This window comes from Sinocyclocheilus anshuiensis, unplaced genomic scaffold (assembly GCF_001515605.1).
Source record: "Sinocyclocheilus anshuiensis isolate Anshui unplaced genomic scaffold, SAMN03320099.WGS_v1.1 scaffold234, whole genome shotgun sequence".
In the NCBI taxonomy this organism is placed as follows: domain Eukaryota; kingdom Metazoa; phylum Chordata; class Actinopteri; order Cypriniformes; family Cyprinidae; genus Sinocyclocheilus; species Sinocyclocheilus anshuiensis.
Window position 1 is genome coordinate 1,910,150 of NW_015544165.1, and position 16,597 is coordinate 1,926,746.

General features: G+C 36.1%; 1 protein-coding gene across 2 annotated transcripts in view; it reads left to right on the plus strand.

The window, feature by feature from the left end:
- The window catches only part of LOC107695816 (cyclic AMP-dependent transcription factor ATF-7-like), a 29,541-nt gene that overhangs the window by 6,309 nt on the left and 6,635 nt on the right, over positions 1 to 16,597 (plus strand). For both annotated transcript variants that reach the window (XM_016495877.1, XM_016495878.1), the window contains exons 2-3: positions 6,652 to 6,723; positions 14,528 to 14,624. In XM_016495877.1, the coding sequence (XP_016351363.1) occupies positions 6,676 to 6,723; positions 14,528 to 14,624 (145 nt within the window). In that variant the 5' untranslated portion in view covers positions 6,652 to 6,675. The remainder of the gene's footprint in view (positions 1 to 6,651; positions 6,724 to 14,527; positions 14,625 to 16,597) is intronic.

The window sequence follows — 16,597 nt, forward strand, 5'->3', positions numbered from 1 at the left end:
GTTATTTTCTTTATGGAAAACAGAGCAAGGGTCTTGGCAGTGGTTGCTGATTTCAGCTTATAACGGCATGTCCCTCCATTCAAGACACTTGAACACAATTGAATTGACATAAGGATATAGACATTAGTGTTTAATCAAATTCAATTTCTAAATTGTCCTATTTAGGGTTTAATTTTTAATTGTCCTAGTTAGTTTTTTTTTATAATTAGATTTTTTTTTCAATTTATATTTATTGTATAATTGTATAATGTAATTGTTATTTATTAATTTATTTATTTTTATTTATGTATTTTTTTAATCTAAATTGGTGGTGCCTTATTTAGCATGTTGACAGCTTGCACACTAAAACTCTCGAGATGTTGGCATTTTTTAATTTGTCTTCAGCCATTGTGTCACATCTTGCAGTGTTTTTTGAGCGTCCTCCCACAAGTGTTGTGTTTTAAGGTGGCATGAAGTTAAGAGTAGTCCTTTAACCTTTAAAAAAAAAAAAACGTGTCTTGAGGCCACTGCATTCTGTTTCGTTCTTTTGTGCTCTGTCTACCTGTATTTTAATGCAGTAATTGGAAGTAATGAAGTAATTTTTTTGTGAAGGCCCCTTAAAAATAGCATGTCCATATGAGTGCAACTGAAACCAGCCTCATTACACATTGATTAGTTGATTTGTTCAGACAATCCACCAAATATATATATATTTTTTTAATATATACATTTTTGTAGCCTATATTTCTACTCCATTGGCACTTTGAGAGCAGTTGCTTTTGTTTGCTGTAAACGTTACAGCACTAATGTTACATAAATTAGCAGCGTCTCAGCCTGCTGACCTGCCACTCTAAATGGCTTTTTAAAATTTTACAGATGACATGTGCAAGCTTTATCCATTTAAATCCCTGCTGTTATAGTCAAGGAAGATGTTTGGTTTTTTCTTCACCTTTTGTTTGCGTTGGTGGTTGTGTAACTTACCAGACGTCATTCAGAGCTGGTGGGGCATGTTGAAAGTTTAATGAAACTTCCCTCCATTTAAATTTAATGAGCGCATTACTTTTTCCAAAATTCCCAGCCTCTCCATGCGTGGAGCGTTGGGTTTAAAAGAGTTAGAGTGTAGATTGATGTGAACTATGGGATCAATTTTCCACCAAAAATATTGCAGTCATGGATCAAAAACTAAGCATGAAACCAAAATTTAAAAACGCAAGTAAAATATATTTCACAAAATTTAAAAATGAAGCAAAGTTTTCAGAATAGCAAACAATGGTCACGGATCAAAAAATAATAAGCGTAAATCAAAAATGTAATAATGCCTTGAATCAAAACTTTAAACACATTCAAAATTATATTGCACAAAACTGAAATATTAAAGCAAAATTATCTGACTTGCACACAAAATCATGTTTCCCTTGGTTATATTTCTCTAGCCAATCAGTTGAGGAGGAGAGCTGATGTCACTCCAATGCACCTCATTAGCTGCTGATGGTCAGTGTTCACTTGTACAGGTGATAATGGAGAACCGTCAGCTGGGGTAACATCTTTCCATACTGGACACCGTTATATGTGTCTGCCTGTCACTGGCGATCCGTTACCATTAAATGAGCCATCCTAGCGACCCGTCGCCATTATATTCACCTATATTTATTCGCTTATGGTCACATCGCGAAAGGCAGCAGCCACTATATGCACCGGCCTCCTGAAGTCACTGTTAAATGTGTCTGGCACGCCTGTACCTGACTGATAAGTCTTGTTATTGTTATTACTGTTAGGAGAGGATAATAGGAATAATATGTGCCAGTCACAATTGTTTGGTTCACTGTATATTACCCTTGTCTCTTGTAATTGTTAATTGTCTGTATCTTATTTTTTGTCATGTATTGTTTTTGTAAACCGATTTCCAGCTTTGTCTTTCATGTACAGTGTCATTGATAAGGTTGTTGGTTTTGTAAGATTTATCACATTTTGTGTTACTCTGAGATTATAAAATGACACAGTTAAGTAATATCACACGAGGAAGAGTGTTGTTTTCCCGAATATCAGCACCATTGCAAATGTTTATTGAACTGTAGTATAAAGTCAATATAACAAGAAGTACATTTTGTGTGAGTTTTAAACACAATATTGTAACTATTTTCTCATTTCGACGAAGAGTCCAAACAAAGCCACAGCAGAACAGTGTCCTCTACGAGCAACACACAGCAGCCTTTCGTATTGAATGAACTGGTTTGGATTTGAACGAATCAGTCGAGTGAATGATTCACTTTATTCCTCACTGAATGAATCAGGAGATTGAATGAATGTTTTAATGATTCACTCTAAAGAACAAAGTAACTTGCCGCCACCTACTCGCTGTTAGGGATGGGCGATATTGTTTGCGTTATACCGGTAAAAATTCTCCCCACGATAAGAATTAGTCTTCCCGCGATAATAACGATAAAGTGTAGTTGTTGACATATTTCTGTGTGCGACAGTGCAGAGTGACATCGCGGAAGGCGGACGTGAAAGCAGAAATATCGTGATATATTTTTAAGCCCATATTGCCCATCCCTACTCGCTGTTTTACTTTTATATTGTTGCTATGTTAAAACTATATTCAAATTATATTAAAAGTTCAAATACATACAACAAGTGTACAACAGAATGAAATTGCATTTCTCCGAGCCCAATGCTAAATGTGCATGATAGTGCAGACATAACAACAACAACAGTAAATAATATATAATATTTAAATAAATAATTTAAAACATTAATATGATAGTGTTATGCAATTATATATGTATCTATGTATATAAACACAATAAGTATGCAAATAAATCATTGTGTATATCAAATCCACCTGGCCACTGTAACTGATTCTTCTGTAACACTATCAGACCTGCCAACCTGTACGCATTTTGCGTAGCGGGTACGCATTTTGACCTTAAAGTACGCTGGTACGATTTGTCACTCTAAACTACGCAAAAACCCGGTGACCTGTCCACGCGCAGTAAACAAGCAACAGAAAAAGATGAGGAGTTCAACCAATCAGAGCTTTTTTTCCGGTTTTGCATTTAAATAATTTCCGTGTGTTTTATTTCTCTCCAAACTGGCTCTATTTGTGTGTCCGTGAGTCGCGTGCTGAGATGAGGGTGCATGGTGCATCTGAAAAAGCAACATAAGCCGAGCATGACTTGTAATGCGGAGCGTTTCTAAACCTGTTGTCCAACAAAACAGACCATTATAACATACTCCACAACATCAGAAAAATGTTAGAAATAACTTCCGTCCTGATCTGATGTGGCTTCTTATCACAGAATGACGCAGAAATATATTCTATACTCATACTGTAATAAAGGCTATGTCGATTAGCAATGGACTATAAATATACTTATGAAAATACCCGAGGTGGTTTTAAGAACACAGATAAACATGGTCACTGTTGAGTGTTTATTGTCTTAATGTTCTCTTTGCATGTCATCATTAAAAGCGTTTCTGTCTTCTTTCATTCAGTTACAGCCATAGCTGCTTTTGTCCATATTAGGGATTTCTTGGAGCGTCAGTAAGCGCTATTTCTTCAGTGATGCATATGTGGACTTTCTGCACAGGGGTGCCCTCTAGTATCCAGTATGAATGAAACAGACATTACATGTGTTCATAGCACTAAATAATGGCCAATCTATAAAAATAATACTTCTCTCAAAAGAAATTTAAGGTAGACATGTGATAATCCATGTTTTTCTACAGTGTACAACAATGTACTGGAGTTTTAATTAAAGTATAGTGGCATATGTGGACTTTCTGCACAGGGGTGCCCTCTAGTATCCAGTATGAATGAAACAGACATTACATGTGTTCATAGCACTAAATAATGGCCAATCTATAAATATAATACTTCTCTCAAAATAAATGTAAGGTAGACGTGATAATCCATGTTTTTCTACAGTGTATAACAATGTACTGGAGTTTTAATTAATGTATACTAGAGTTTTTTTTTTAAATAGCATTTAAAATCGCTAAAAAGAACTTTGTTGTGCCAAACCATCAGAACCAAACTGAAAACAGTGGTAAAAAATCTGAGGTATTTATTGAACCTTGCGCTAACTGTATTGTTGCATTCCTACTGTTTACTCTAAAATACTGTATAACAGGAATATCACAAACTGAGTGCAGACTATGATTATTAACCTATAAAAAATATTTAACATTAAATCTTGCAAACCGAGGTTGGCAGGTCTGCAGCTAAATTAGTTTTTTTTTGGAGTGCACACACTTTCACCCAAGCCATCAAGGAGCTTCAAGTAATGTAGGAATAGGCTATATGACCCACGGTATCACCCCATATAACGATGTCCTGTATGGAAAGATGTTACCCCAGCTGACGGTTCTCCATTATTACCTGTACAAGTGAACATTGAGCATCGGCAGCTAATGAGGTGCATTGGAGTGACATCAGCTCCCCTCCTCGACTGATTGGCTAGAGGAGGAGCTGTCAATCTAGAACTAGTGAACCAATGATGACGCTTAAGCACACCCTGATTTACAACCGCAACATTTGGAAAAGCAAGCGCAGAACATGGAAACGAGCGAAGGGAAAAACAGCATAAGCATATAAAAAATTTAAATATGAGCAGAAATTTTCTGACAGCACAAAAAACAGAGAAATATAACCAAGGGAAACATGATTTTGTGTGCAAGTCGGATAATTTTGCATTAATATTTCAGTTTTGTGCAATATGATTTTGAATGTGTTTAAAGTTTTGATTCATACTTATTACTTTTTGCATTATTAAATTTTTGATTTAAAATATTTTATATTTTGAGCAAAATATTTTTACTTGCGTTTTTAAATTTTGGTTTCAAGCTTATTATTTTTGGTGGAAAACTGAACTGCTGTGAAGACAAATTCAGTCAGCCCAGTCAAACTTGCTGAAGGCCACCACAACTAAATATAAAACACATGTATAATGGATACTAAACATATGTGTCATACATGAACAGATTTGAAACTAGAGCTGGGCAATATATTGACTATTACAGTATATTTGTGATTTTTCTGTTAGTATAAAACTATGCACCATTATGATCTTTAATGCCCTTTATTTGACCAATAAGTCCAAAGAACCTTGACATTTGACTAGTTTTACGATACCTTTATGTAAATGACCTCAAACTGTGAATTGATTCAAAACTTTGAGTCAGTGATTCATTTGCTTCACTTAAAAAGGTTTTTAAAGCCACCATGTTTCATTTTTAATAAATATGCGGCTATGTATAGGTAAATATTTTTATTTATTGCTATATATTATGTTGGTGGATTTAAATTAAAATGATTACATAAAATTCTTTCACTGTGTTCATTTAGTGAAAAACATGTCTTAATCATCAACCAGATTTTTTGTTTATTTATTTTTACTAATTGAAGTAAAAAAAATATTTAAGTGAATAATAAGCAAATATTGAGATACATATGTTGAATGTTGTCAAAAGATTGAAATATATTTAGATGCAAAGGGTTCCTGTATTAATGGGAAACATGGAAAAGTCATTAAAATTAATACAACAGACAAACTGGCTAAAAATTGCTCTTTGTGAGTGTATCCTTCTTAAAATATTGTTGTGATGAAACATAAGTAGAATGGGTTATTGAAAAAAATATATTATTATTTTATTTTTTTAATTTTTTGGGGGAGAAGGCCTGCATACATCACCAGAGAGAAGTCTGTTGTTTTTGCCAGAAGGTCCAGTTATGACATTTTGATTAAACGTGATGAAAAAAAAAAAAAGGATTTTCATGTCATGATGACTTTAAGGCCTGGTAATCATCAACAACAAAGTCATAGAAAAGTAATTGATCGGAATTTGTGGAAACCCATAAGTTTTAGCCACCCAGCCATTTTTTGAAGATACCATGGATCCATCAGAGTCCAGGGAAGCATTCATTTAGTGTAGCATTCGATTGATTTCGGAGTAATGACGAGCATGTGTGTGTTTGTGTGGAATAACTGCAGTGGTTTGGTTAATAGGAAAAGAGGGAGTGTCTATGACAAGCCAATTCACATGCATGACATCCCCTGGATCAGAGCGGCTCATTCCAGACATGTCTCTCCAGAATTACCATTATTGCACTGTTCGTTCCTCGTTTACAACACTTACACTCATTGCACCCTCTTGAATTGGATGAAAGCAATCAATCGATCTTATCTCCGAGGTAAATCGGTTCCCGGCGTCTGGCAAAACGGTACCAGCACAACCTCTTGATGTCAGTGTAGATGTCTTGAGTTCCTGTGAAAAGTGATGAGCGTCTGCGAGTGTGGTTTGCTGATATTTGAGCCTGAGAATCGGGTGGAGGAGTTCAGAGAATGACTGCAGACAAAGGTGTAGAGTGGCACTAGAGTCGTCGCCGCAGAAGAGCTTTGTGGAGATGGTGTCAAGAGGACTACAATGAAAAGTAGGGGAGGGGCTAAAAAGACTTTGCTTTTAGCAAATCCCGAACTCTGCGTATCATTGGTCTGCCAGATGCCCCCAGTGTGAAGGAAGTATCACCAGGGAAACTTGTAGTCTGTCTCTACACTAACATGCATGAGCAAGGATCCAGGCTGAATCATCCCTGGGAACAGCTGTAGAACTTTTCCTGGCTCGAACCTCTAGAAAAACCCTTCAGTAATGTTCTCGTCTTCTCTTCCACAGTTATATTGCAAAGCCTTTGCAAAGATGGGGGACGACAAGCCTTTTGTGTGCAGTGCTTCTGGCTGTGGGCAGGTAAGTTCGCTTTCACTTTGTCTTGGGTTTCAGGTGTGGGTGTGCTTTTCTGGTTCATAGGGCATTCTCTGGTTATTGAAGAGTGTCGGCTGGCACATCGCCCTCTCGGCTGCACGGTAGCAAGACGTCTACCCGCTTGTGTGTGGCGGGAGGTGCACCAGCTGCACCGCTCTGAAAATGTGTTGTTTTTGTCACACTGCAGCCCAGGGCCACACTGATGAAGCTGATAGCACGCTTGTGAAACTGTGCTAACGTCTCTTGCACTGTCTGACTCACTCACAAACTTGGCCAATGAGTAATCGCAGCTCAGTTATCATCTACACTTGTCTGGTTTGAGTCAAAGTCCATGCAGACACTATGAGGAGGTTATTGATGCTAATAAGTGCATGATGAACTTGCAGACGAAAAAAAAAAGTACCTAACAAGCCAAATTGCAATAAAACTGTTTACAGAGATTGTATGCCTTGATTAAATTTATATGTTAGAAATTTATGTTAGAAAAACAGACAAACACCCGAAAAATGTTTTATATATATTAATAATATATAACATATAAATAGTAAAAAATTACATTTTAATTTAATTAATTGAATTCTATATATCTAGAATATATTCAAATAATTAAATGTATAAAAATGTAATAAATAATATATTCTCTGAAAACAAGTCTTAATATCTTATGCAGTTTTTCTTCTTAAGTAAATTGATTTTGGTTTAAGGATCATAATACCAGAAAATTTATTTTTACACTGGAAAGATTTTCCAGTGGAAGATCTGAAAAATAGTGTGGCCTTTGGAGGCATATGCTGCTTTGAGGGCATTAAAAACCGAAAGAGGAAGTGATCGAGACCCATCCTACTCAGTGAGACAGTGATGTTTGTTTTGTGGTTTTGATCTGAATGTTCTCCTCCGCAGTTACGTAGAAAACGGCGTGAAAAAAGTAGCATGGATCAGAATGAGGTAATTTAACAGTTAGACATTGCCTTTCTAATACCGAACACAACAATGATCATTTAACTGTACCATTGGCGGCATAATCTTGAGAATTAAGAGGAACAACATGAACTTGATGAATAATTTATGTTAGCTAGTTGTTTGCAGATGTTTCTTTCTCAGAAGCCACAGGGACCATGACTGTTTAATACGTCTTGATCTGACCTAGCCAGACTTTGAGCAGGAAAAAGCTGTTTTTCTTACGTAAAAAGGTGCCTTTGATATTTGACATCTCTATTACTATTGCTAATACTTAAGATTTGAGCTTATATTATAGTGGACATAATATTTCAACTTGTACTGGTTTTTGAGGAGAGATGTGATATTTATTTTTCATTTTTTAGTCTTGTGATGGCAAAGCTGAATTTTCAGCATCATCACTCCAGTCTCCAGAAATCATTTTAATATGCTGATTTGGTGCTCAAGAAACATTTCATATTCTTTGATTAATAGAAGTTCAAAAGATCATAGAAGTCTTTGTAACAATGTAAAGTCTTTGCTGTCACTTTTGATCAATTTAATGCATCTTTGTTGAATAAATATATTAATTTCTTTTAAAAAATCTTACTGACCCCAAACTGTTGAACAGAAGTGTACACTGAAGCATCCTGGTTTCTAAGTTGAATATCTTAATTCATAAGTGGTAATGACGTATCTTGTCGTGAGGTGAAAATAAGGTAGTTTTAAGACTACTCAGCTCCTGTAAACCAAGACTAAAGGGAAAAAAAAGGATAATGGTTGAAATAGAGATCAGGTTGTGCACATCTGTCAGGCTCTATTAACAGCGGTGTTCAGCTGCACGAGGGGAGTGAGGGTTTACTCTAGTGGAGGTATTGTTCTTTTGTTGACGAGCAAATGCTGTTTGCGTCATACTGAAGTCCATAGGGGTTTAAGGTTGTTTTGCTTCATCCCAGTTAACCAGATTTTCACGTGACTCCTCTGTTTTGTCAACCTATTGTTGAAAAATAACACGCCGAAGGAAACTGAGATTTGAGATTATTAATGCTAGTGCTTGTTTAAAGCTATTTTCAGAGTAAATGAATCCTTTTTAACGAAATTTCCTCTTTATCATATAAAAAAACATTGCGCAACAAAATTAAAATTGGGTTTAACTAAAGGCTACACTTTAGCTAGTGCTTGCTAGTCAGTTTATAGTTTTGTTTTTAGAACAGGAAGTCCATGACTTACACTACCATTCAAATATTTGGATTCAGTAAGTTTAAAAAAAATAAATAAATACAACTAAAAAAACTTTATTCAGTGTGAAAGCATTGAATTGTTAAAAAGTCACTGTAAAGACATTTATAATAAATAGATTTCCATTTCAAATAAATGCTGTACTTTAGCAGCACAACTGTTTTTAAAATCAATAATAATAAGAAATGTTTCTTGAGCACCAAATCAGTATGTTAGAATGATTTCTGAAGGATCATGTGACACTGGAGTTATGGCTGCTGAAAATTCCACTCTGCCATTACATGAATAAACTACATTTTAACATATTTTAAAATTATAAACAGATGTATAAATTATAATATTTGATAATATTACTCGTTTTACTGTACTTTTTGATCAAATAAATGCTGCCTTGATGAGCATAAGAGACCTCTTTCAAAAACATTTTAAAGAATAGTACTGACCCCAAATTTTTGAATAGCAGTGTAGTGTTGTCAGGGATTCATCACAGTCACTTCAGTCACCATCCAGGATAATTACCCGATCACAGTCACCTGAGTTCTGATCACCCGCACCTGCTGTCACCAATCAAGCCACACTACAAATACACACACAGCACAGTCACTCACTGTCCGGTCTACCGTTCACTCCTACGAACTACTCTGGACTCTCTCTGCAAAATTCTCCTAGAACGAATTACCTGCTGTTCCTCCCCCGATCCTCCAACGACTCCTTGGAAACTGTTCCACGATCTCCAACGTAACCGGCATCCGATCCTCACCATCAGAACTCAGATAAGCACCCTGGAACCATTCACTGTGTTGACATTCACCTGCCTTTAACTCACCTATTCCAGTCATCCACTTACCCAGTCAATAAACCATCCTGTTTTGCACTTACCTGTTGTGTCTGGCCTTGCTTTGTGACAAGTGTAGCTTTGATTTTCATGAATCTTTTTCATTCAAATCTACAGTAAATTAAGGTATACAGCTATTAGCAATTGGAATGAGCAATATTAGCTAAGACTGTCTTAAACTCTTTCTTCTGTATATTTAGGTCGTTTTTTACATTTTTGCTAGATATGGATGGTATTAGGCAGGGGCGTTTCTAGGATTTGAAAACATCTGGGGCTGAGGCCAAAACATCAGGGGCTAATTAGGGGGGAGGGGTAAGCAAGAAAACCTTTTTTTCCGATACCGGTGCCAAATCGATACTTTTAAAATGGTACCGGTGCCTAAACGGTGCCTAAACCGATACTTTTAAAAAATTTTAATAAAATAAAATTACCCAAAATAGGATGGATTGGCCATTATTGAGCGCTATAAACACATTTAATATCTTTTTCATTCATACTGGACACCAGAGGGCGCCCTCGCGCAGCAACTCCACATATGCATAACAGAGGGAATAGAACTCAGGAAATCCCTAATATGGACAAAGGCATTGCTATCGCTGTAACTGCGTAAACAGAAGATTTAAACTTTTTGAATAATAAAACACTCGACTGCGACAATGTATAGTTTATCTGTGTTATTCAAGTCATCTTTGGTATTTTCATCAAGTATATTTATAATCCATTGCTAATCGCCTTTTTGACCATATACTTTTTACAATAGAACATATTTTCTGCCTCATTCTGTGACAAGAAGCCACATCAGATCACAAAAGGAAGCAGTTGTGGAGTAAAAACGTTATAGTGTTCTCTTTTGTTGGACAACAGGTTTAGAAATGCTTCTCATTGCAAGTCATTACAAGGGAAGTTTAGCTTTTGGCATTTTAATTTAAGAATGTTTAGCTTAGCTAGCTAACGGTATCTACCTGCTGCCATCAGAGCAAGTGTAATTGCTGCATTCATGCGCTCCTCGGATTCTCTCATTTCCCGAGTTGTGCTTTTAAGTCAGAATGTGAAAACAACATGGACACTCGCGTTACTACAAAGATGTGTTGGATTTGTATTATTAGAGCTTTCCGACTTGCGTTCGTGAATTTTCTCAGTCGGGAAATAATTTTTCACGTGCGGTGCGGGTGATCCTTACGTCCGTTTCGGAGAACCAGTGAACAAATATTTCAATCGATCACTCAAGCATTTAAGTGGCACCGAAATGAGGCACCGAAATCTGTGTTCTGATTCGGTTCTAGTACATACCGGTTACATAGGTATGGCACCGGGTTTCGGTACCCAACCCTATATGGTATAGAAAAAAAACAGAAAATAATGGGAAGAAGATCAGGAAAAGAAGCGATTTATTTATTTTTTACTTTTTTTCTGCCCGCATGAGCACCTCAGCTCAACATGTAGGAGCATGTGTACTAACCTTAGGCCAACAAAAATTGAGATTTTATGCATAGATGACCATGTGCTGCTGGGAGAACTTGGTCAGATTATTTATACTTTAGTATTTGACAAATAATGTGCATTGCTTCATGCATTGCTTGACATGTTATTTCAGCTACCTATGTTTCCCATTTATGTTGACGTGTATTAATGAGATGAAATGAAAAACATTTAAACAAGGTCTTGAGAAATGCGTATAATATTGATCTTAGTAAGGTCAGTTTAATACTAAACTATGCTGCTGAATAACATTATCCATTCTCATTCTTGATTACTAGAAAAGCTCTATTTTTTGCATTTCCCAGTGTCACATACTTCTTTCTGAGAGGAAGGTACAAACTTAAGCTATTACTGCAAAAGAGGAAGTATAAAAAGTCTACTGCATGCACATAAGGCACTCTAGCTGCACTACTTGTCTGTTGGTGTTAATTCGTTCCTGTTTGCTTCAGCCATGCTGTTGTCCTTGTGTTGTCATTTAAGTCGAGGGGGAAGAAGCTACGGGCCATGCAGTTGTTGTATTTGTGATGCTGGCACATCTAAAAATACGCCTCTGACGCTTGACTGTGTTTCCACGGCTAAACTGTAACCGTGACACGGAGCCAGAAATAGTCTGAAGAAGACTGTGAAGCCCAGTGAACACGGCTTGAGTCATGAAATCCACACAGAAAGAGGAAAAGCTAATCCTAGAGGCTCCACGTCCGCTCAAGCTGTTTTGGAAAAGACCGCAAGGATCCAGTAGTTGAGGTGCTTCTTCAAACAAGTGTTATTTTCTGTAAACCTTTCCATCAAAAAGAAAAAAACGAAGTGAACTGAATGACGTTTGACCAGTGTAGTCTGATTCCGAATGACTCTTATGAGCCAGTTCTTTTGAATTAATTAAACAAATACAGGGCTTACCAGTATGGTCCAATTCCTGAACAAATTACTCTTTTTAATTGGTTCTTTTTAGTGAATCAAAAACATGCATCGCAACCAGTGTAGTCTGAATCCAAAGCAAATAACTATTTTGGGTTGGTTCTTTTTAGTGAATCAAAAACATAACAGCATGACAGGTGGTGTCCAGTTCCCAAACAAATCACTCTTTTGATTCCATTCTTTTTAGTGAATCAGAAACATATGGCATAAACAGTGTAGTCCAATTCCCGAGCAAATAACTATTTTGAGTCAAACTTTTTAGTGAATCCAAACTCTGCATCGCAACCAGTGTTGTCCGAATCTCAGGCAATTAACCAATTTGAGTCAGTTCTTTTTAATGAATCACAAACATACACTGTAAACAGTGTAGTCCTGAGCAAATAACTTAATAATAAATAAATAAGTTCCTGAATGAATGACTCTTTTGAACTGGTTCTTTTTAGTGAATTAAATGCATACAGTACAGTGCTATCAATGTAGTCTGATTCGATGAATGACTCTTATAAGCCAATTCTTTTTAGTGAATCAAACATGCATCACATACATCACATCCAAAGCTGTCTTATTCCTGAACGAATGACTCTTATGATCCTTTTTTTAGTGAATCAAAAACAAAACAACAACAACCAAAAACGTCTTACTGTGTAATCTTGTACTTACTCCTGTTGTTCATAATTTATTATTAATATTATTTGTTTAACATGTAATTAAAACATAGGACAATGCTGCTTCTAAGAAGAATGAAAAGTCATTAAAAAAGACTGTGTAAACACTTTTTTCAAGAATTGTTGTATAACTCATCATTTGGCAATGGACCAATCAGCTGATTTTCCACATGATCGGTCCGTTTTGACATCACAGCTACGCTCACATCTGCATGTAAACATGTTGTCGGCGTGGAAGTTCTTGACTGTGAGTGAAGAAGACAGAGTTCGCAGTTTGTAATACGTGTAGGGCTGAAGTAAACCACGGGGGAACCACAGAGCTCGATTAACGCTTGTCTGGGATAAGTAGATTTTTTTTAAAGGGGCAAGTGAGAGAGAATTTTACTTGCCTGACTGGACAAGAAGCCTTTATTGTATTGAGTGTAAACGGAGATTGATAATGTTTTGATGTTGTGCCAGATGAATGAGAGAGAGTGACTCGTGCAGAAATCAAAACAAATGAGCGCAACATCACACACAAAGCAACTCACAAAAATGTATAGATGCATACTGTGGTAGAAAAAAAAAAGATATTTATAATATGATATAGGTAAACAGCATTACACGACCAAGATGTTTACCTGAACATCAGCACGATTGCAATGTGACACTGATTTTATTCAATAGTTTAATAAACAAGTTAAAAATAATTGACTTGCATTTTAGTCACAATATTATCAATATTCACAATATTAACTTAGTCCAGATTGGGGGAAATTGTAATGTTTCAAATTTTCTTTTATTATGTAATTTTTTAATTTGTAATTTTTTTGCAATGAAAAAAAAGTTGATTTTTGTTTGTATATGCTGTAAATTATAAACAGCATATACAAATCAGCAAAAAACGGTAACAACAGGTCACACTTATAAAAAAATCAGAAATCGGAATCGGCCAAGAAAATTGCAGTCTCTACATTTTATGTGTCATATTTCAAAAAAGCATCTTTTATACTGGTTTCTTAAATATCCATGATTCACTGCCTGTGCATCTGCAGCGTACAGTTTTACCACCTTAACAGCTGTTTTGTTTCAAAGGTAAATATAAAAGCACGTTGGAAAATGCACGATTGCCTGGCATAAATGTTAATTGAATACATCTGTGTAGTTTGCTCAGCCCATGAGCTGTTGTGTCTTGCATGCATAACATCTTGGCTTGAGCACTGGGTCAAAGTGCTAAACCAGAGAACTCCACCTTAGCATTAGTGCCTTTGTCATTTGCACAGTGTATTTTGGTTTTTGTATTGTCATGAAAGCTGGTGGAAAAATTTTTTTCATTATGTGACAAATGTGGAAGTTCAGTACTTACTGTGTAATGCTGTAGCTGCACTTCTGAACGGAAGCGTAAATAAATGTAAGCGTTGTAAGCCTTGAGGCTGTATAAGGGCACAAAGGTCAGCTGTGAAACAGAAAGCCGCCTCTACTGTACGTCTTTGACATTGACACTGTATAGTTACATCCTATACCTCAGAGACTTTGAGTAGAGCATGGGCTTGGTGAAAAACGATCATTATAAAGTCCTCTCTGGCCTACATTATCTGTTTCGAAAGACAAATCTTGTCAATGCCACTCCCTCTTCTTCCTTTGGAAACATGTCTCTGCCCTGAGGTCTTGAAATGCTCCTTTCTCTTTTTCTGGTCAGATTTGTCTCGTAATCCATCTGTTCATCTGTGTCGCTTTGTAGAGGTTTACTAATGAGGACCACCTGGCTGTCCACAAACACAAACATGAAATGACGCTGAAGTTTGGACCCGCCAGAACGGACTCAGTTATCATTGCAGGTACTTTGCACACAGACAATATGATACAGTATGAATCCACAGTGTACAGTTGTCAAAAATATTATTTTTGCATATAATTATGCACACGTCAGTGTGTATATATAAAATCACAAAAAACGAAATAAATAATAAATAAATATATGTATAATTTAATGTTATCATATAATATTAATTATAATTTATTTATTAAATTAATTGTAATTATTATTTATTTAATTATTATATATAATATAAATAATAGTACATTTAATTACTTTTTAAATTAAATTAAAATATATATTTTAGATTTTTAATATAAAACGTAAAAATTTAGTGTTAAATGTGTGTGTGTGTGTGTGTGTTTTTTAATGATGTAATTAAATTAAATGTCATAATGATTTATAAATTAAATAATTAAATTATGTAAATATTGAATGCATTTTTATATTTCTAAAATAAATATTGTAGTGATTATTAAAGGATTAGTTCACTTCCAGAATAAAAATGTCCTGATAATTTACTCACCCCCATATCATCCAAGATGTTCATGTCTTTCTTTCTTCGGTCGCAAAGAAATGAAGGTTTTTAGGAAAACATTCCAGGATATAACTATTCCATATATAACATTCCATATAACGGACTTCAATGGGGACCAATGGGTTGAAGGTCCAAATTGCAGTTTCAGTGCTGCTTCAAAGGGCTCTACACGATCCCAGCCGAGGAGTAAGGGTCTTATCTAGCAAAACGATTGGTCATTTTCAAAAAAAAAAAAACATTTAAAATTTATATACTTTCTAGAAACAAATGGTCATCGTTTCTATTCCTTTATTTGTCATTCTGTGATGGAAATTAGAAGAAAGAGGATTAGGATTTCTTATCCAATGCATCCCCATCTAATGGACAACCATAATATTACAGCCTTGATCTGTCAGTTAAAATGTCCAATAGTCCTGCAGGGGTCCTGTTTGGTAAACCCACACCCACAGTACTTAACAGAACACCCGGCCCATTATCCAACAGCAGCACTTATTTTAATTCCATAACCGACCCAACCCCTTTGACAAAAACACACTGCAACCCTAACCACCCCCACATTAAATGCATCAGGTAGACAAAAATAACTCCTGTGCATCGTGGCTGTTATCTTACACATGTTGTAATCACAGACTCAGAGGCAAATTAATACGTTTAATAATAATATTTAAACTGCAAGACTTAATAAAGATATATTTTATCATATTAGTTTTTTTTTGTCCCATCCATTGCTATGTTAATTACTATATCAGTCATCGTATGGGGAGTGACTTGCATAATTACTGTTGCATAGTGCTGGTTATTCATTCCCCCCACCGACAATTCCTGCCGGACCTGAGACTCAAACCCGCAACCTTCGGGTTACAAGTTTGACTCTCTAACCATTAGGCCACGACTGCCCCCAATGGACTGCAAAGGTGGCCAACGGGCTGAAGGTCCAAATTGCAGTTTCAATGCAGCTTCAAAGGGCTCTACATGATCCCAGCTCACTCTTATCTAGTGAAACGATCTGTCATTTTCTTAAAAAACTAAAAATATATATACTTTTTAAGCAAAAATGCACGTAAAAAGACAGTATTAAGGCTTGTTCACACCGGGACGAATATCACGTGCGATTATCGCCAACGTTTAACGCCTCGTGACTAAACAAAGGGTGCCATTGTGAGTGTGCACACCGACGCGCAAAATGCAAGGCGTAAAAGCTTAATTTTTTTAAAAACGCCTCGGGCTCGTTTTTTTGGTTTGACGCTCCGCGTTAAAAACTGGCCGACCAATGAGATTGGTGCTTTTGTTCACGTGCCTGGAGCTGCTGAAGTTAAATTGACACAAAATGAACACAAAAGACACGTCAAAAAACGTCAGCGATAAGCGTGCGCGATAATCGTCCCGGTGTGTACGAGGCTTAAGTCATTATAATCCGTAATTATGTCCCCACTGGATGCAACAAATGCCTCGTTTAT